The 22274-nt window shown below is 38.9% G+C and overlaps 1 protein-coding gene and 1 non-coding gene across 3 annotated transcripts in view; one reads left to right on the top strand and one right to left on the bottom strand.

The window, feature by feature from the left end:
- The window catches only part of Trpm (transient receptor potential cation channel, subfamily M), a 343617-nt gene that overhangs the window by 184776 nt on the left and 136567 nt on the right, over nucleotides 1-22274 (top strand). For both annotated transcript variants that reach the window (XM_089247633.1, XM_089247634.1), the window contains exons 2-4: nucleotides 856-932; nucleotides 8800-9007; nucleotides 20200-20413. In XM_089247633.1, the coding sequence (XP_089103759.1) occupies nucleotides 856-932; nucleotides 8800-9007; nucleotides 20200-20413 (499 nt within the window). The remainder of the gene's footprint in view (nucleotides 1-855; nucleotides 933-8799; nucleotides 9008-20199; nucleotides 20414-22274) is intronic.
- Nucleotides 18128-18201, bottom strand: TRNAT-GGU (transfer RNA threonine (anticodon GGU)). The gene has a single exon. It is a non-coding gene; the product is annotated as a tRNA-Thr (tRNA).

The following is a 22274-nucleotide window of genomic DNA, read 5'->3' as shown; positions in this document are numbered from 1 at the left end:
ATTATGAAATGGAGCATGAAATCGAGAGAGAGAAACAAGGATTGATTCCATTTCTTCCAATGAAATACCTAATGAATCGGCATAAAGGGGAAAGTACGTCCAGGATTTTATACGGATAAACGACAAGATTTTCCAGGTAATGGGAATTTTAAGACACAAATGGGTTTTTAGCATCACCGGAGCCGGTACAACAAAAAAAAATTGGAATTTTTCTCGCTGATGTTTAAAGATTTGTACAAAAAAAATTTCTTACACTTCAATGCTTTCTCTATTATCCTGTCTGCGGAAATAAAATCCTGACACGCATCGTGTATTCTCTCGGCTGCGTAATTACATATCGTGATACGAAGAGATAATCTACGGCAGAACCACCAGTTAGATAGAGTCGTCCAGAGCAAGATGGCGTGATTATATAACGTCTAACAGCGTGGGGTGGATGGACTCTCTACCCACAGAGTAGTTCTTTCATCTCCTTTCTCCTGGGATTAAAATTAACCCTCCTTTTTAACCTTAGCTGGAAAGAGAAAATTTTATGGTGTCGTTACCGGAGACTTCATAAGTTGGAAGGAAAAAAACGTGAGGGTTGCTGTGTTTCATCCCTTAATGGAAGGATTTAAAGATCCTACGAAAACGCTTGTATCCCCTATTATAAATCACACGATTTTTATCAAATTCACCCTAAAGTCTGGTAATACTTCGAGAATTCGTAAAAATATTAGTAATCAGTGTTTTTTTTAATGTGATTTGCATCAAAAAAGAAACTGAATAAAGGTGCACCTGTTGTTTTCGTTCCAGGTCAATAATATTTCAAATCCATAAGTAATTTTGTAACAATATAACTATTAATTTTTCTAGATGAGCAAACTCTGGGTCGAGCAACACTTCCAACGCAGAGAATGTGTTCGATTTATACCTACAAGGGACCCTACAATGTAAGTATACACATTATTTTTTTACAAAATTTAAATTCTTCGTGGTTTATGTATTTCATTATATTTTACAGGGACTGACTTTTACCTTGGCGATTCTATGTTGTTTTTGAATTGTCTCTTACACAACTTCTTTGTTTAATTGAAAACCGTTGTCACATTTCAGTCTCCTCCGAGATCATTTCTAATGTGACAAGGTGCACATATGATTTTCTTGAAAAATTTATTTTGGTAACTTCTAAAACATACATATTTGCTTTTTCTTGCGTAAACCAATGCAGGGTATGCATAATGCAGAATCGGACAGATGATCATTTCATAAAGCACAATTTTTTTGTATAGCGAGAGTTTACTTCGAGGAAAGCAAGTTTTATATAACATATTTGTAGCTGCGTTGGCCTTCTTAATCACTTTCTCTTTGTGTTTTGCAAAACATAAATTTTGTGTCCAACCAGACTCCAAGATATTTGACCGATGATTGCACTGACAGATCCGCACCATTAATGGTAACGACAGCATCTCTCGGATACTTCCGTCGATTGGTAAACCACATAAATTGACATTTGGATGGATTTAGTGCAATCTTGTTATCCTCACACCAATCCTCAATTATGTAGATGGTGTTTTGAAGATTGTTTAGGGCCTTTTGGTCGTATCTGTCGAAACACATAACAACCGCATGATCTGCATATAATGCTAATGCACTTCTCAATGGGTTTAGAAAGTCATTCATATATATGTTAAAGCACAATGGACCAATTATGGAGCCCTGTGGGACATATGCTAAGATTGCCTTGACCCGAGAAAGCTTTGTTTTAGTTTGCACTTGAAAGGTTTCGTATCTTAGGTAGCTAGCTATTTAATAGAATAATTATATAAGAAGGCAGTTGCAAATTTATAAGCTTAACAATCAGAGTGTCACGATCCACTCTATCAAAGGCCGCTTCATATCCAAAAACACAGCTCCGATAATCTCTATATGCATTTTTTCTAGTGCAGCAATTTCTACACACCCTTTGTACTTGTTGTGAACAGTTGCGCCCACTTCTAAAGGCAAATTGTTCTTCTCAAATTATACCCCCTCTCATCCAGTGTGGCTACCATTCTGTTGATCATGATTCTTTCAAATATCTTTGCAGTGTTACTGAGCAAAGAAATAGGTATATAGTTCTGAGGAGAAAGTGGGTAATTTTTGCTTTTTTGGAAGCATTTTCACTATAGCTTTTTTCCAAAATTTATGGAAGTAGCAGTTCGCTAACATGGACTTAAAAATGATTGTAAGCGGTGTGAGAGAAGATTTGTCGGAAATATTTCGGTTGCGTAATTTGAAATTCTGTCGAATCCAGTATTTCTTCATTCTCCTCGGAGATCAGAATAGGTGGGTTTTCATTAGGCCTGAACTGCAATTCGAGGTGATCAGCAAATGCATTTGCAATGTCTTCATCAGTATACACTAGTCCATTCTGTGAATGCTGTTTGATGATCTTGGAGGAATATCGCTTGCCCTTATTCATTGCGTTCCAGAAGGTGCCATTTTTGTCCCCTTTTTTTGTTTTTTGTCTTTTTGTCCTCTTTTGTCCCCCGGTCGCCCGAGTCTTTCTCATATTTTCCGGTAATAATTTTTCTTTCTAATTTTTTTTGCCTAATTTCGAAGGCCAGGTTTAGATGGTTGGCAACAGGTTTAACTCTATCAGAAGCTTGGTCCATCGACTGCTTAATTTGATCGGTGCAGTTTTCAGAGTATTTCGAAATTTGATCCAGTCAGTTTTGATAATATATGAACATATGTTGGAGAGAAGAAAATCAAACTTGATTACCAACGGCTTGTGGTCAGAATTCAAAATAGTGAGACAGTCAACAAAGATTGGGCAGTTGATGTCTCTAGTAACCGCAAAATCAATAGTGTCCGACAAATGGTTTCCATATCTGGGAAAATGTGTAGGAACAGTTGGAGCACGAACAGTCGGATCCTTTGTAGGTTTATAGGAAAAAAGTTTTCTACCATGCGCATTTTCTACCCTAGACTTTCAGAGCCTGTGATACGCATTCCAGTCTCCAGCAATAAGAGCACTATTACTACTAAACCACATATGTACCTCGTCCATATTCCTCTGCGGAACCTCTAACGAATTGGTGCATGCGGGAATGTGCGTGTACGTGTAGTGAAACCTGACTTGGAGTTCGTTTCTGGTACTGCTTGTTATGTGCTGCCATCTGCCACCAGTTTTTCTAACTATGAGTGAAGTGTAATGATTGAATAATTAATCGTTGTAGGCCTGTTGCTCTCTGTGGCGAGACTTTTTAATGGGGAGATCGGCTCGCATTTGCCCCTCGAAGTTGAGAACCACAGGAAACCAACTTCAGCCGACCACCACTATGGTGACGGTGCGAGTCCGTCATTATGACCACTCGACCAGCACAGTGGCAGCAATAAGAGTAGAGAGACGAAAGTCAAGAATGTCATCGAGAAGATTAGTGTCCAGGTGATTATTTCGTGGCTTGTATATTGAGACAAGTTGAATCAGTGGAGAGTTTGGGAGATATATTTTTATGTCAATAGCTTTGCTGGATGTATATGTTCTTAAGTTAATAATGTTGTGAGCTATATTGTTCCGAATGAATTTTGCCACTCCTCCTCTGTTGTGTCTTTCCTGTAGCATTTTTAATAATATACTTTAATTTAATCACCCGGAACCAGAAAATTTTCTTGCACCAGAGTAACGTCTATAAGAAAGTCCTTGAGGCATCCCCGAATATCAGATTTTAATACTATTTGCATTTCAGCTTAGCACAGTTAAAGGATTTGAAGGGGGAGCGGAAAGTGGATTTGGAGTCGATTGCTAACACAGTTGTACCACCACCAGCTTTATGGCATTTACAATGCCCAGTTTCCTCTTGTCCTGACTTTTACCTTGAGTTAGAGACTGAATTATTCCCCCAAAAATAGCTGGTTGACAAGCAGCTTTGTTTTCGGTATTATCTTCGCTTATCTCCTCACTACAGCACATTCTTTTCCAGTTGAAAAGTCTGCCGCTTTTTCATCTTCCACAACCCTGTGATTCCTTCCCGTACCATCATCATAGATTTTCATAGGAGGATTACTATATGCAAAATCTGCAGCAGAATTTATGGTTAAATCATGTTTATCATTTTAACTCGATACCTCAGATACTATCCGCTATATAGATTCTTCCACTTCAGTCCTGATCAGCAACTCCCTGCATAGTTCCTCAGTTTATTTTAAGTTCGTTTTGTTTTTAAGAACGATTTAAGAACTCTGTTCTGTTTTTGCAAACTTATTCTTTTTTTGTGAGTTTTGAAACGAAATGTATCCAGTAGCACGTGTGTTTGTCTCCTTTCCATAATTGCTCGGAAATTATAAATTTCATTGTCGTTGGACAGATTCATTGTTCACTTTGCTACAGCTTCTTTGATTGGTTCTTCTTTTCTACAAAATTTTGCGCAGATTCTCACATTCTATACATTTCTTTAATCTCATTTGAAAACTGAGAGACTTTTCCTCACTTCTCTTTTCTTCAAATGAGATACCGTCCATGAACTCTTAAGGTTGCATGCAAAGGAGATCCATCAGTTAATCTACGGTCAAGTCCTGGCCATGTTCTTCCACTATACCTTCAATATATCATCCTCATGTACCTTCGATTCCCATGATCTTCCCCAAGGTCACAATCTTCTCGATAAATGTTTGTTGCCAACTCAAAGTCACCTTGAATAATTTAATCAGCCCACAGTTTTCTCCAAGCATCATTAAAAAACTTCAAGTACACCATACGCGTGTTTACAATGCCACACGTATTTCGTATCATGAACAGTCACTTTCGTACGTGTTTTACATTTTTATGCCTGAAAAGTAAAGGAAAACTTCTCAGCAATGAAACTAAAATCTAGAAAGCTTGAAACCAAATTTCTCATACGAATGAATTCCCATCGAACCAATAGTCGGGTCGATTAATCGTTCGATTGTTAATTTAACGTTTCGATGGAGAAGACAAGACCAATACTTATTGTCTCCACTATAAACAGTTGTTTTTCGTATTCTTTGAAGCATCAGCTCCTCTCCTCACAAGAACTATTTGGGAGGAGTTTCTGGGGAAACAAGCAACACTATGATCGAAAGTAGTTTTGAAATTACCTAAATATAACCAATTTAATAAAAAACGTCAGTACCCAAGTGAAAAAATTCCAAATATTGATAAAATATGTTCAGCATATTAAATTGCTTCGAACAGGCAGCCTAAATTTCTTAATCCATTCCTATTTTCTTTATATCTAGCGAACAGGAGCTCGAGATCAATAAAATATATTGTTATAGAATCAATTTATTAATTCTATAACGAACGTGAGAAAAATATTTGATTGATCAGTCAATTAATCGATTAAAAAGTTTTGATTAACCAGTTAAAATTTTGAACTCGATTCCCAGCCCAGCCTAATACACTGTGTGGTCATAAAATAACTTTGCCGAAAGAAAAAAGATCTCACCAAGGGGTCGGCGCGCTAAACTCTCGATGGTGAACCTGTGAATGCAGAAACGTGATCGGCATTGGTTTTTTTCCCACGTTTCTTTGTCTGAGTCTAGTACCAGCGTTTATGGTGTGTGCCGGATAATGTCTCTCAAAAGCATTCGAGATGGTAAAAGACGAAGCAATTTGAAAGACAACATATATTTATTTAAAGAACAGCTATATACACTTATTCACAAGCAGCAATTTGATAAAACGCTAAACAGAGAGCCCCTGACATACCTTCTACTCTATAACTCTCCTCTTATAACTCCATTTCTACACTCCTTAGTTCCGCTTTGGCGGCGCTTTTATGCTGTCAAGAAAATGTTTCGAGAACATTCTCCCGTATCCTCACACGATCCCATACTTTTCTGTGGCGTCATGACGTCACCAGATTAACGGAGCTGTCACCGAACTTGCCAGATTTGTCGTTGATTTTTCGAAATTTACCGAGAAATGCGTTGATGACTATTTACTGGCGAAAATGACATCAATGATAAATAAGTATTACATACATAATTTTCGTAGCTGGTGTTACAGGTACCATGCCAACGCCATTTTTGTTTCTTTACTCATTCTCGAGAGCATACTCTATAGAACACCAATATCTCAACTTTCATATGCATTCGTTGATTTTTTGCTGTCGCTAAGAGCTCGTACATCGAAACATTTATTTTATGACCACACGGTATGTATGTATATTAGTTAACTTCTATAAATTTCGAGAACGTGATAACTTTCATCAATCAAATTTTAATCTAACGTTATATTGGTAACATTGCTTTTACGTGTTTCACAATTGAAATAACTAAACTTACGAGAAGTCGTAATTAGTTTCGCATCACACACACACACATTCATTGCATAGATTTTATGACCACTCTGTATGCATATTCATTAGTTTCAACAAATTTCGAAAATATAATAACTTTCATCACTCAAATGAATTTCATTCCGACATTATTGATATAACAATGCTTTTGCGCATTTCGCAATTGAAATAAACGTACGGGAAGTCGCATAATTAGTTTGGCATCACACACACACACACACACACTCATTGCACAGATTTTAACTACCCTTTTCAAATGTAAAACTTAACAATGGCACGTAATTGTCAATTTCTCAAGTACACCATCTCAGAAAAGAGTCTTATTACCCGTTTTAGAAATGTTCCTAATAATCAACAACTTCCAGCAAATTTCAACCCCCGTCGAGTTTTAACTGTCAATTAAAAGTACCTTCTACTTTTAACGCAAAGCGGCTGGCTGTCCAAAGGATGTGAGAAACCATTCACACACACACACACTGCACTACCTCACTGTGTGTGTGTATATATATGTATAATTCATTTGTTTGCCGAAACCATTAACGCTATTTTAAAGCGATTATAAATTCAGGGAACGCCTTTTATAAAGACGCGTCGTAAAAATACGTTCAACGGTATTTTGTTGAAAATTAACTCGTTGTGTGTGAAAAGAACGGTGCCTTGTTTCCGAAAAGCGGTAACTTTTAATGAAGGATCCGGGGATCTTGGAAAGGTTTAGGAACGTCGTAAAGACTTTATTTTCCCTCTAACACAAGGGAAATATATCACTCCATGCCGAGGAGGAGAGGTGGCCTAATAAACTAATCACCATTCAAGTGCCCGGGACATTATTCATAACTTGAATTATGACTCGACATTTTTCGCTTATTAAGTTTCGTTCGTTTAATATCCAGTCATCGCGTTATTAATTGTTTAGAAGAAAATTTGAGATTTTTAAAAGTCAAGGTGCTTCCATGCACTAATTTAAAAGTCGATCAAATGATACCGGTTTGAGTAGATTAATTAAGCTGGTTCTCTCTACACGCGCAGCACTATGCCGCGAATTTTTTGAGGTGGTCGCCGACGTGATTTTGGCCGATTTTGCTATCAAAAACTGGATTTTAAGCCGGGTTTTCCTAAGAGCAGGTTTCTACAGCGCGCGCAGCGTAAAAATGCTGATTGGCCACACACACACACACACAAAAACTGAATTTCAGGTTTTTAACCAATGAGCGTTTTCACGCTACACACAGTGCAAAATTTTTACTCCTAAGAAACCCCGGCTTTACGAGGGTTTGGCATCGCGTAGCGTGATGGGTGAAGGAAGGGAGCAGTCAGTAAAGTAAACAAGTGAACCATGGAGCCGTGAGATAGCAATTGAACGAGCGAGAAAGGAAGTGGCTGAGGGAGTTCGTAACGAAATGAGCCAGTGAGTGAGAGTGGAAATGATTGGCGAGGGAGTCAGTGAGCAAGTGAGCTGAGGGAGTATGTGTGAGCATATCAGCAAGTGAATTAGTGAATGAGTGAGCAAGTTAGTTAGTGAGCTGAGGGAGTATGTGTGAGCATATCAGCAAGTGAACTGAGGGAGTATGTGTGAGCATATCAGCAAGTGAGCTGAGGGAGTATGTGTGAGCATATCAGCAAGTGAGCTGAGGGAGTATGTGTGAGCATATCAGCAAGTGAATTAGTGAATAAGTGAGCAAGTGAGTTAGTGAATGTGAGTTTGCAAGTGATTCAGTGCGAGAATATAAGAGAGAAATACAGTGGTGAACAAGTAAATTAGTAAGCAAGTGAGTCAGCGATTAGCAGGACAATGAGCAAATTCATTGGGGAATGAGTGAACAAATTATTTAACTGGTTGTGTGAAAATAACATGGAGAGAGAGAGACCCTCGTTTTTGGAAAGCGGTTTGTTTGTTGTTTTCGAAAACTTTTAATGAAGGATCCGGGGATCTTGTGGAAAGATTTAGGAACGCGTCGTGAAGACTTTATTCTCCGGTAAGACCAAAGAAATATATCGCTTCATGCCGACGAGGAGAGGTGGCTTAACGAACAAATCATCCTTCAAGTGCCCTGGGTATTATTTCATTTCTTCAATTATGGCTCGACATTTTCCGTTATCAAGAGTTTCGTTCGTTTAATATGCAGGCATGAAGTTATTAATTATTCAGCAGAAAATGCGAAATTGAAAAGTCATGTGCTCATACATTAGTTAAAGGGAGTGAAGTGAGTTTACATCATGGTTCTTTTTGGGCCGTTCTGAGGAACGAGTGATGAGAACCTCAAGCCACCTGAAAGAGATCCAAATATCCTCAAAACCTCGGCATCATCTTCTTGCTTATTTCTCTTATACCACGAATTCATCCCTTTGTTTCATTCTGCTACACGATCGAATATATCAGTAAATCAGTTTTGATGAAGTTACTCTGTCCGGTTTCATATTGCCGAATCCCATATATTTTTGTTATTAAATAATACATGTTTGTTATGTATCGTGTGCATATAATTGGTAATACTTTTATTTTCTCATATTGAAGTTGTGGATGTGGTGCTCCTTCATCGACACACGCACAAAACGCTGCTCAAGGGATGTACCGGGCCTTCAGCGTCCACAGTCAGTCGTCTTCCCAAGCGTCAGGTACCGACGAGCAACACTGGGGTGCTTCGAAACACACCATCGCGCTTCCGACGGACGCTTTCGGGACGATCGAGTTCCAGGGATCTGCTCACCCACTGAAAGCCCAGGTTATTTCAATTACTAGAAATTCTGTGCTGAAAATTATTTTTCATATCTTCTGAACGTATCATGTTTTAAAATAAGAGGAAATCCTTCAAAATGTTTCTCCTATTCAAGGCATTCTTTTCAATTTTTGCCGGTTCGAAAATGATATTTCCCCTATTTAATCATTTTTTTTTTTTTGCCTGCGCGCACCAACATTATTTATTCCATTTATTTATTTCTTGCAGGGCCGTCATTTCAACTTTTTTCGGGGGGGTGGGGCGCAAAGCACATGTACTCAATGTGTGTATGTATATACCATTTTTAGTGTATTTTCAAAAGCCGGGTACTTAGGGGGGGGGAGGCAACGGCCCCCTTCCCCACCCCCTAAATGACGGGCCTGATTTTTTGCTCATATGCGCATTCCTTCTGTCATTCGTTTGGGTTCCGCCGGTCCACGAATTATGTCGCCCATTTCCGCCGATCCGGGAAATTATTCAACCACTTTCACCGCACCCGCGGTTGTAAAAAGTTTAAAAAGCATTGATGTAGAGAGACTGATTTTCAGTGGTGCTAAATTTTAAATTCAGGTGCCTTCCTTCAGAAAAGAGAGATGGCAGCGCTTAACTGGCATAACACTGGCATCATATAAGCACCTCCTAGAGATAGAAGGTCCCTGCAGTGTTTGCCATAAACGTCATTCAGACTACCTAGCAAGTTTGCCACGTTTTGAAACATAGCATCCTATTTCGTTTCTTCTTATTTTGGCGTAAAATCTTCCTGATTGGCTCACAAATACCGCATAGTGATTGGATGTGGGGAATAAATATAGCTAATTCTGAGCCCGATAATTTCTTTTCTTCGCAATGATGACACTGGCACGAGCAGGGAATTTTTCCCTGAATATTCTGAGGTAAAATGGACTACTTACTGACGTCACAAACAGACTACGGAGGCCTTCTATGAACTTTGGGACCACATAGAGCTCTTTCAAATATCAGGCTAAGCGAGCTCAGCCTCATGTTTGAGAAAAAGTGTAACGCCAGTGTATATCATCTCTGTAGCCAATCGCTGCTCCCTATCCTGCTTTTTTTTAAACGATTTCTGAGACACCATTAGGAGTGGCAAACCTATTACTAGATTAATGAGGGATGACCCAGAACCCCTCCTAGAGATAGAAGGCGCTCCGCAGTCTGCTTGTGACGTCAATAAGCAGTCCATTTTCCTCAGTATATTCAGGGGAAAAAATTCCCTGTTCGTGCCAGTATCACCGTTGTGAGGAAAAGAAATGATCGGGAAATTGGAAAAAAAATCAGAATTGGCGATTTCTATGCCCCAAATCCAATCACTCTGCGGTATTTGTGAGCGAATCAGGACGATTCTTCGCCAAAAGAAAAAACGAAATAGGATGCTGTGTTTCAAAATGTGACAAACTTGCTAGGTAGTCTGAATAACGTTTGTGGCAAACAGTGCAGAGGCCTTATATCTCAAGGAGGTGCTGGATGACCACCCTGATCATTTCATAGTTACCTAAAGCTGAGGGAACACTCGTGTCCATCAAGGCACACAGTCATTTGCAAATATTTAATTCAAATGTTTGCCGCATTCCCACCTGCTGCCATGAAGCACCAGCGGCATAGACTTGCTACCCCGTTTCAATGTTTCTGACAAATGTTTGTTTCCAGTACAATTTAATATGCCAACGTATGTTGCGACTGTTGGTGTTGTTCGACCAACGTGTGGCCTGACGGATTGGAAGATAGGATAGGATACAGCTCCTTTGATTTCGGCTTGGCCCTGGTCGTTGTCTTCGACCAGCCTTCTAATACCTTCCAGCTTCGAACATTTCACTATCATTGCCGATGGTGGAACGGTCACACAACTCTGCCATGATCAAACTCGGAACGTATTAGGCTATGCAGGGCACGAGTGTGGCCCTCTCTTAAGGGCAGCATAATACTTTCTGGCATGTGAAAAGTCACCAGATAATTCCCCCAAAAAAGAATTTTAAGGAGGCACGTGTTCAGTTTGGTGGTAATATTAGTATCGGTGGTGCTGCCATCTAACTGCGCCAAACAAGGACAATAATAGTGTGACGATGAAGTATTTATGGATTGTGTTGTGAGATTCTGTCACCTTTGAATAACTGGAAATGTTCTCAGAACTGTGCCTAATAATCAAAACCTACTGATTTTCTTGTATTGCATCCATCAAATTCGTGTGGTAAGGATTGTAATAATACATATTGTATTTTTGCCTAAAGACGTATAGAACGACTTCCCCACGACGCATCTTTCCGAATCTTTCAGTAAATTGTATCGTTACTCCGAGAAAACACGTTCCCGCGTTATCGGGTGGAATGAGATTTGCGTTTTATACAATCCAGGTATAACCCAAGATGGTAAAAAAAAAAAAAAAAATGGGAAAGCTTTTCCTGGAATCCTCTTCCACCTAATGAGATCGAGTCACTTGAAAAGGGCCCCCCGAGTATTCTCAGGAGAAGTCTCACCCGCTTTGAATGGGATTTATTTTACCTCTCGAGTTTTTGGATACATATGCACACATAGCATAGGTTAACATTTTTTCTAGTTCCTACCGTACTATGCTTCCCTCGGGATTTCGACTGCGCGAGATTAATCCAGAATAGATTGCGTTTTCAATTACGGGATTACTATAATCTCTTTCTTCTCGATTGCATGAGCATGAATGGGATTCTGCATGAACGAGGGGGGGGGGAGCCGTAAATTACGGATGAATTATTCTTATTTTCTCCCATCAAGAGGTAATCCATCAAGTGGATGAAGATTTTTCATGGATCTAAGCACACACGCAGCGTGATATACGTTGAATTACCCGTTTAATTATTTTCTTATAAAAATCCAAACCAATGTAACAAAGAGATGAATTACCTTAATCACACTATTCTGCTTGAATTTATTATTTTGTTTGTTTTTTTGGCTTCCGATAGTGATTTCACAAATGCATGAAGTATGAGATTCATTTGGGGGGGAAACATTAGGGAAAATCGAGGTTTTTTTTTAGATTTATTTGTTTTAAAGATCGTGGTAATATAAGAGGTCAGCTTTGAAAATCATTTAGATGCGGTTAAATTATTGGTAACCAATTTTTATTTCAGTTAAATATGTGTGTGATCAGTACGTATTCCCAAGAAATCTTTACGATCTGTCCAGGGAGTTTGTTAGTGTTAGTAGAAATCCACGCCCGAACCCAGACCTAAATACCAACATAATATGCTCCTTAAGAAATGCATTTATGCCCTGAAAAAACTAGAAATATGCCGAAAAACCTGAAAACATTCTCTTAAATAAATAGGCTGACCATATTTCCTCGATAGAAATACGGGAAATTACAGGTAATCGCCAATCATTGTCAAAAATGAAATTACACACAAATGAAATTGCCAATAGTTGCTAATTTCGCCAAAAAATAGACAATCATTAGCAAAAAATGATGTCAATGGTAAGTATAAAATTGCCAAAAGATTGCTACCGCAGGGAGTCCCACACTGAGGGGGTTAGCGCATCAACCTCTCGGTGAGCATAAATAAGGCTGCTGTTCGGAATCGGCAATAAATTGTAGGTCCCGGTCTAATTAGCCCTCTTGTGCATAAAATGACTGTAGTGCGGCAAAAAGGATCAAATGATAGGTAGGTAACATTGCCAATTATTGCTAAAATCGCCATTTGCGGGAAATGAAGTTGGGGGGGGGGGAAAGAGAGCTTGGGGGGAAAATTAATGTCCATTTTTATGCTGAAATATGTAAAATAATGCTCCAAAACATGAAAATATGCCAAAACTGCTGAAGATCATAAAAAAATGGCCTAAAATTACTGAAAATCATGTAAAAATGTGCTATTGCGAAAAAAATAGCGAAATATACAAAATCCATAAAAATTATGCAATGTCATAGATATCCTAGCCCCCCTAGTAATTATTGACCTTTCTTACAGCATAATTATTCTATGCTATCAGTTATAATTAATGGTAGAGTAATAATTAAAATTAATAACCCTCTGTGCTGCTAGATGCTTTTTAGATTCCCATAGCAGATTTGATACATTATGAGGATGGAGTTTATAGTTCGGTGAGACCCGAGTCCAAAAAGAATTTTTCGCCCCCCATTCCGCGTTGGGAGCCATCCAAAAAGGCACATACGTCTTCACATAATTCACAAAGGTGCTGAAAAGCATCTTGATGAAAGAAATAGTTTCAGAGTTTATAAGAGAATTTCAGATATAATACGCGAGAGAGAGTTTCAGAATTAATAAGAGATTTTCAGAGTTAATAAGAGAAATAATTTTTTTATGTAAATCCATAACATTTTACGTTACGTTTTCAGGTATCTATTACTTTGAGTCGCATGACAATTAGACATGTGAATTTCTTAGGATTTGTCTCCACTGTACAACTTTATTACATCACCACCATATTCCTCGGCGGAATATGGACGAGGTGCATGTTGAAATGTACGTGTCCGTGTTGTGGGAATAACGTGAAGTTTTTGATTCTGTGTAATTCTTGTTATAGTCCTGCCACTCGTGCCTCTTAGGAAAATCTATTAGAATAAGACGTCAAGCACAAGCACAGATCGACCTCATACATCTGTTTATAGGGAACAGCCAGAATATAGTCGAGAATAGATATGACCCACGCGGGCTTACCGAGAAGCTGATTACAGGGGTAGCAATTTTTGACGAATGTCTGTTGGGCCGAACCAAACTACGCAGTGCAGCGATTAAATCAACCCAGATGCAGATTGAATCAGTTACAATCAATCAATCAAAAGTGTCAATGAAAATCCCTGGAGAGAAACAGATCAAATTTTATCGAGAAATATTCTCGATTACGACGATTATGTGATTTATATAATTGTGATTTATTTTTACCTCAATCTCTCTCTCTCTCTCACACCATTTTTTTCGATCATAAATTTTTATACTTGTTTACTGGCGATGTGCATAATGGCACCTGCCCATGTATGTAATAGATCTTGTTCAAGCTCACTAAAGGTTAGGTTTTCCGGAGGTACGCAAGTCCCCCCTCAGAGACAGTGTGCTTATATGACAGAGCCTGGGTGTCACTCGGTTTCTATTACCATCTATTTTTCGAACAATGAGTGAATTGCAATAATTGAAGATTTGCAGCGTTGTAAGCCACCACCACTTACAGCACAAGGCCTCCGCACGAAGCTTGTGACGTCAATGAAGAAGGTCATTTCTCCTATTGCCATTGGATATATTGCAAAAAAAAAAAAAGGTAAAGATATCGCGCGCGTCGGCCTGCTATATCCGATGGCAATAGGAGAAATGGCCTTCTTCAGTGACGTCACGAGCTTCGTGCGGTGGCCTTGTTCTATAGGTGGTGTTGTGTAGGCCCCTTGCTCTCTGTGTTGAGACTTTTGCACTGAAACAACGATATTTTTATACTGTATTACATCACTCTGTAAATACATCAAGCCTTTGTGATCTAGATACCATCTTGCAATTTTAAATGGCTCTTTCTGGATTAATGAAAAGCTTCAATCTAGCCCGCAATGCCTGAAACAAAGAAGATTCTTTGTTTTTCCAAATTTTTTTGAACGCTTATCGTACATCAAAAGCAGGTCATCACAAACTATAAGATTCGAGTCCAACACCTGTTGTAACACACAACCACCTGTGACGAGTCGTAAAGAACATCGAAGACAACGGAATTCGACGTTTCCAGGAAATCCAGAATGCAGTGACCTCAACTCTTTAACCCGGATGATAATCACCACCTGATCGATCAACAGTAGAGGAAACTCGGAGAGTCACACACAAGCCTCTTCTCTCTCTACTCCACATCATTCGCTCCACGCTTCTCCACGTACAAAGTAGAGATAAACTGTTTCCAAAGGTCGATATTTCCTCTCGTGTCCATTAGACGACGTTACAGATGAACATCTACTGCCAATACAGACGCTTGCACGGGACGTTGAACCATCGTGGGGATTTTTCTCTTTTGTTCCAGAGATTCACAACACATTAATCTTACTTAACGTTGGAATCTCTGAATTTTCGGTCCCTTCGATTGAGCTTGTACTCAGATGATATTTATTTTGCTTTGTTTGTCTCTTTATTTTGCATCTTTATCTTATTTTGCTCATCCCTGAGGCTGTTTTCACTTCACATCCAGAGTTGTTTTTTTTTCAGGATTTTCTTTTATTATTTACCCTGTAGTGGAATCTTTTTCATCACCATCTTAAGGGGGGTCATTCAAGTATTACGTCAGCATCAGGGGGAATTTCTGGGTTTGCTGACTTTTGATGACATGGAGAGTGGGTTTGAACGATGCTTATACGTCATCAACCACCCATTTATAAAAATATCATGTATGCTTAATGGCATCTTAATTTGCCGTGCCGAAAACGAGTAAAACCTTCTTCTAGTTTGTGGGCACCTGAACCAACATTCTCCCTTTTAATAAGTCCTCTACAGAGCCACTTTAATGACCTCTAAGTGTTCCGCAGATCCAAGTGATGTGGAAATGTGTCAGGGCCGCTGAAGTGTTTTAGAAATGTATTGCAAGCCACTTGAGTACTCTAGAAATGTGTCGCTTAAGTACTCTGGAACTGTGTCGCGCGTCATTAAAGTGTTCCGTAATTGTGCCTCCGATCACTTAAGTGAAATGTGCCGTGTGTAAATTGAATGATGTAGAACGGCACAGCGGGCCGCTCAAATGCTCTGAAACTGTGCCACGTGCCACTTAAGGGATCTCCAAATGTGCCACAGGGCGCTTAACGTTCTGGATCTGTGCCGCGGGTCACTCAAAGTGCTCTGTGAATGTACCACGAGCCTACTTGAGTGATCTGTATATGCGCCACGGGCCGGTTAAATGCTTTGGAATTGTGTCACGGGTCGCTTAAGCGATCTGTAAATGTTTCGCTAAGTTATTTTTGCAAAATTAGGTTTGAGGTGGTGTTGCACATCAGATAACCCCCAACATTAGGCGCTGGTCGTGGGCTATGACTGACCTTTGCTGAAGATCAAAACGGGACTAAAAGGCTAAAATTCTGGTGACGTAATATTTGAACGGCCCCTAAAGAAACAAATTTGCTTCACGAAGTTCTTCATGGGAGAAAAAAAAGAAGAATGCATATAAGAATTGAGAAGGAAATAGATACAAATCTTAGGAAAAGACTCTCATGTATTGGAAGAAAATAATCCTTTAGTTGTATTTTTGTATTCTCGAGAAATCCGTAGGGGAATTCGATGAAAAATACGTTATCTAGTGTATATTGTGAAGAGATGAGAAACAATTTTTTAGCTTGAAACATGCACATAAAGAAATATTATAATAAGAAAAATTGCACATATAGGGCTGGAAATCAATTGCAATTTTTTAATGGTTTTCGAAAGTTTTTTTACTGATCAATTGAATTTTCATCGAATACAGCAATGTGTCTCAACATATGGGTCGCGATATAGGTCAGCGTTTCTCAACCTATGGTTGGCGGACCAGAGGTAGTCCACGACGATGGCATAGGTGGTCCGCCGACAGACTCGATAAAATTATTAACCAGTTGTAACTGCTATTTATAATCTCAGTTGCAACTACAGTATGAGTGACGGTATGAATGACCAAGTGCAAGACAATGCATCAAAAATTATTGGTTCTTTTGCAAATTAGTTTATTCAGTTGCATGCATAGTGTTAAGAGTTAGTTCATAGTTTTACAGACGAAACATGTTTTCGACATTTTTTGCAATTATTTTTATCGCTTACTCCTTATTTGGCTACCGGTGGGCTCAAGGAATCGATTCACGCACCGATAGACTTTGATAGGAGTTTTGTTATTGGGATGGAAAGCATGCCAAAAGCAAGTCGCGTGAATAGTATTGACAATCATGGGTAAACATTCCAAGTGATAGCCTTAAGCTAAAATGGACTAGCTTCGAATGGACCGGGCAGACTACCTGTAGATGTGAAAGGATGCGCACACGCATCATTACCTGGTGCTCCTGTAATGTACATGAAACTATACAGAACCAGATTTGCAATATATATTGGGCAATTTCCCTGCGTGGAATTTGTGTTTGTATTCTTATTATTTGAGCTACCTTCTTGGAAAAGAAATATCAGTATTTTGGTTTGGGAAGTGCTTCAACGTGGAATGCCACCAAACTGCTATGTTGAAATTTAGAGATGACTGCTTCTCTGTTTTTGACACCAAAAATGATCGTGTCTGGAATGTAGAACTCTCTTGTTCAACTGCACATTATGAACACGATTATCCCATGCCACACATTTTTGCTATTTGGGATTATTGAGGTCGGAGTAGCTTAGTTGGTTGTAATTTCATATCATTGTGAGTTGGCATCCACTTCGAAAACGTTTTGTCACCAAACATGCATTTAGCTACAAATACAGAGGCAGAGAAAAGTTACTTGCCCAACAAGGCGGCGGAAAGAAATGTCCATAACAAACTTTAACCCTCTTCGCTTGACATGAAATTCGGATGCTCTCTTTTTGACGAATCGGCGATAAATATGGTAACCTTGTCCTAACTTCTAACCTAAACGTTAGAAAAAAAGGAAGCAGTAGAAAAGGAAGAAAAAAAAAGCAAATGAAAGAGTAAAACAGTACAATAGATAAGTTGATAAGAATATAGGTACCGAGTAGATTTCACTTTTAACACTTATCCAACCTGTTCTCTTTCACTTTTGTGCGAAAGATACATGATTTGTGAAGAAAAAATCACTATTAACGTACAGAAAAAACCAAGGGGAGAAAAATATCAAGTTGCAACAAAGCTTGAGGAGAGAGAAAAGACAACAGAGAGACCTTGTTTGAATTTATTCCACTTTCGTTTCGATGCAATATTACGTCCTTGTTCGTGAAGTGGTTAAGAGGAATACGTGGGTACGAAAAGGCAGGGTGATGAGAAGATAGCTAATTACTATCGTCACTAGAAATAATGAATGTAAATTGTCTATTAATCAGGTCTGCTTGTGGAAAATGAAGACTTAAATAATGATTAGAAAATCAATTTATTACACAGTAATTTTACAGCGTCTCGAGCCAGCTGTCGGCGAGCCACGATTCGTAACTAAGATACATGATCAAGGAAGCAGGTATTTTTCTGGATATTAGGCTGAAACCATCTCGTCTCCGCCGGGACTCGAACCCAGGTCCTCTTGCATACCGGGCAAGCATGATACCATCTACACCACTGGAGACACGACCCTGCCTTCCTTATTTCACGCACTGTGTCGTGAGGCGCTGAAGTAGAGACTAGTAGTCTCTCTTAACTTCAGAAAATGGCCCTGATGGCTACTCTGTACTTGAGCGCCTCACGAGACGGTGCGTGAAATAAGGAAGACAGGGTCGTGTCTTCAGTGGTGTAGATGGTGTCATGCTTGCCCGGTATGCAAGAGGGCCTGGGTTCGAGTCCCGGCAAAGCCGAGATCACCTTAGCCTAATATCTAGAAAAATAACTGCTTCTTTGATATCTTGGGCTAGAAAAAGTCATCTAAGATACATAATGACGTTGAATACATTGTCTACCTTTTAAGAAAGCAGCAACTACAAATTATTTGGATCATCCATAAACAAATTGGATGTAAAAATAATTGAACTTTTTCTCGAAGTGTATTACTTTTAATTTATTATAATTAGCATTATTGAAACAAAATATTGGTATTTATACTTAGATATGATATATTTGGGCTTGTTTCTTTCATTATTTGAGTCAAAATTTGAAAATAGATGGAACATTCGTTACAACTGAAAATAAAAACAGCATTTACGAAAATTCGGTAGATGACGCTGTTAATCATACGTGCCACTCTTCCTTCTGATTACACTGGATAACAATGAAATTGCGTCCTATATGAAAATATATATGCAACTCCGGATGGTCTTGACCTGCTGAACACGAATATCTCCAAGAAAAAAAAAAATTTCATGGCTGTCGTTTTGGAGATATCACTCAAGTTAACAGTTGAAAAGTACTTTACGAGTGTTAATGTACCGGAAAAAGAGGCAGGGCCGGGGGTAACCGGGATTTTTGTTGCCCGGGGCAAACATGATTCAGCCGCTCGGAGGAAACGTTATTTTGGATAACTTTAAAATTCGATAATTCTAGAACGGTATTCTTTGTTCCCATCTGAAACTGTCGTCCGGGACATTTGACCCCCTGCCCCCCTCTAGTTCCGGCCTGGATAGAGCAACGTTTTCTCCCAGAAAAATGGTCAATCTCGATGCTGGCTGACTATCGTTGGACATTCGTAAGGGATACTGAGTGATACATTTGTCAGGGATACTCCAGCTCAAGCGTCTTTTGAGGTAACGGAAGTAAGGTGCTTTGCATCAGTCCGGGGTTGTGAGCGGTTCTATCTATCAAGCGTAATCACCACTTACTTTTTTAAACGTACGTACACCTTGTACACATTCCACTGCTGAATTTCTAACGGATTGGTGTATGCAGAAGCGTGGTGTATGTGTATATGTTACTGGCAGACCCGAAAGTGGCCACTTCACGAAGTCGCCAGCCAGTGTCCGAAATTCGGGCTTTGGTAAGCCCTATATGTCAATCCCCTATACACCCCTGTATATGACCATAATTATTATGGTTATGTATGGCCATAATTATCACAAAAAAATACGCCAACGTGGCGATGACCCCGAACTACAGGGATCGATATATGGGGCCGTCTGAAGCCCGGCGAAATATCGAATTTCGAACATTGGCCGAGACAACTTGGCTGGCCACTTCACAAAGTGGCTAACTTCGAGCTTTGGCGGTAACATATATATACGTGGCCCTAGAGTATTTATATTTGATCTTTTTATGGTAAAATCAGCAGTCAGCACAACGAATTACATAAGAAATTACAATCTTGGTTTCAAACGCAGAAACTTTGTCAAAATTTGTTGTCCAGTGCATGTAGAGAGATGAGATATTTTTTTTTTCGAGTAAAGCTGGGATTGCACTATAAAAGTTTTATAAAACTTATTTTATAAAATTTGAAAGGAAAAAAAAACAGCCAATAAGCCTGTTGGTTACATTCGCTCGAATGTGACCGATACGTTTACTCTGATTGCATATGAAATGAACCAGCTGCATATTTTCTATCTAGCATATGTTTTATTGGCAAACGAATTTATATGAAAAATTATGGAATTATACTTCGCGTGTAGTTTCTAACACCTATTTCATACTGTTTTGTTTTGTAGTACGTAAGGCTAAGTTTCGACACTCGCCCCGAATTATTATTGCAACTTCTGACAAGAGAATGGCAGCTCGAGCTGCCGAAACTGTTGATCACGGTGCACGGAGGGAAAGCGAATTTCGAACTTCAGCCGAAACTTAAGAACGTGTTGAGGCAGGGACTCGTCAAAGCGGCTAAAACCACTGGAGCCTGGATATTCACTGCCGGGACTAATAACGGTAAGCATAATTTTATATCGTATCACTTGATATATTTTATATCGTATTTCTTCAGTTTCATTCGATATAGCATATGAAACAATTATTTTCCCAGTATGGCATTTGAACAACGAAGACTTACATTCTCTTACATTTCTTGGTGCCAATTTCGATCTTCAATGACCAAAGAATCATACAGTGTGATCCAAAGTAAAGGAAAATGTGCGTCTGTCCTCCATAATGGAAGTGAAAGTGACAGATCCCCAGACAGGATTTGAGATATATTATGTATAGGAACATAATTTAAGACATTCAATTCTGTTTATATATACTCAAATAAATCACATTTATAATTTAATTTTCAATAAAAATTTTAATTAAAATTTGATTGGATTGATCGAGTCGATTAACTGAACTAAAATTTTCAACTGCGATTTACAATTGATCGATTAATCCAAGGGTTTTTTACCTAAGGGTCGCGACCCAAAGTTTTGTCTCGGGGCTTCCGAGATGGGTCGTGCAAATCCTCTTGCAGCTACGTATTCTTGAGCTATGGGTCCCAACCAGAGCTTGATTTGCAATTATTAATTGATTGCTGCCGCCATCCATGTACGGAGCCTTTCAACATATATATATATATATATATACCCTCCAAGGTTGAAATATTCTACCTGCATGTTTCCATAGCTTAGTTGGTAGAGCACTCGTCCGGCAAACGAGAGACCGTGGTTCGAGTCCCCGTGGGGGTGGGGGCAGAGAAGAATTTTCTTCCTTGTTAAACATCATCTCCGCAAATAACCAGTCTTTCGATGTATCTAGTAATAACAAGTGGAGAAGACATTTGTATATGCATCGTCCTATTAACCCTTTGCAGTCGAGGTCTTTTCGTAAGGACGAACCAGCAACTCGAGACGATTTCCGCATATTTGGCGAATTTCTTACAGCCAAATTAAAATGATTTCACACACAATTTAACGTTTAAAACTTTTATATTTCAACATTTTATATATCTTCTATATATATCTTTTATATACTTCAAACTAGCTATAATACCCGGCGCTGCCCGGGTTTTCTTTAATGAGGCTTTTTGGATCACGTGATACGTCCTTCTTTCTTTGAGGGGCATAAAAACCGTGTCCAAGTTAACTGATATGGGGGGGGGGTGACTTCCTGCGCGATTCGTGAAATAAACAAATCTAGATTTAAAGAGAAACGTAGAAATGAATATATATATAATTTTGTCTTCTCTTTTTTTAAGGGGCGCTAGGTATTTCGATTCCTCCTTCAAGTTATCCATCTGCCTGTTTCTGCTTCAAAAAATTGTTAATTAAAACTGTGGAATTTTCACGATGTACTTTTTACGGGCTCATAATTAATTTTAAAACAACCTAAACTACATGAATTTTTATGCAGTTGAATATCAAAAGACAATACGGAGATATTAATTTTCATGCTTGAGAAGTAATTTTATTGCCTGGATATCCAAGTCAAAAGTAGATCCGGATAATTACTTCATATTTAATCTCCTGGGCTTCGTATATCTCTAAGCGAACTCAATATTTCAAAAATCGGGAATTAAATACAATTTTGAAAATTATTGATGTGACAGAAAACTCCACCAAACTTCCGCATTTCTACATTAAAATTGGCAATTTTAACACCGATTTCTATAAGGGTCCCCCTTTTCCCGACCCTCAAAGCGATGCTGATGATGATTATGACGTCTATTCAAAAAACCTCATTACTGGAAGGATTGAAAAAGTTGCGAACCATTATAAGGGCATAAACTATTATACATGTATACTGACAGCGTTAAAGAAGTAACAAACCATTGTAAAGGCATATAAACGTCTGAAACGCATTGCTAGGGAACCATGGTAAC

This window comes from Pholcus phalangioides, unplaced genomic scaffold (genome assembly GCF_987345545.1).
Source record: "Pholcus phalangioides strain wild (caught in Gottingen) unplaced genomic scaffold, Ppha-v1.0 ptg000018l_1, whole genome shotgun sequence".
Lineage (NCBI taxonomy): Eukaryota > Metazoa > Arthropoda > Arachnida > Araneae > Pholcidae > Pholcus > Pholcus phalangioides.
This window is presented reverse-complemented; position numbering and strand designations above follow the sequence as displayed.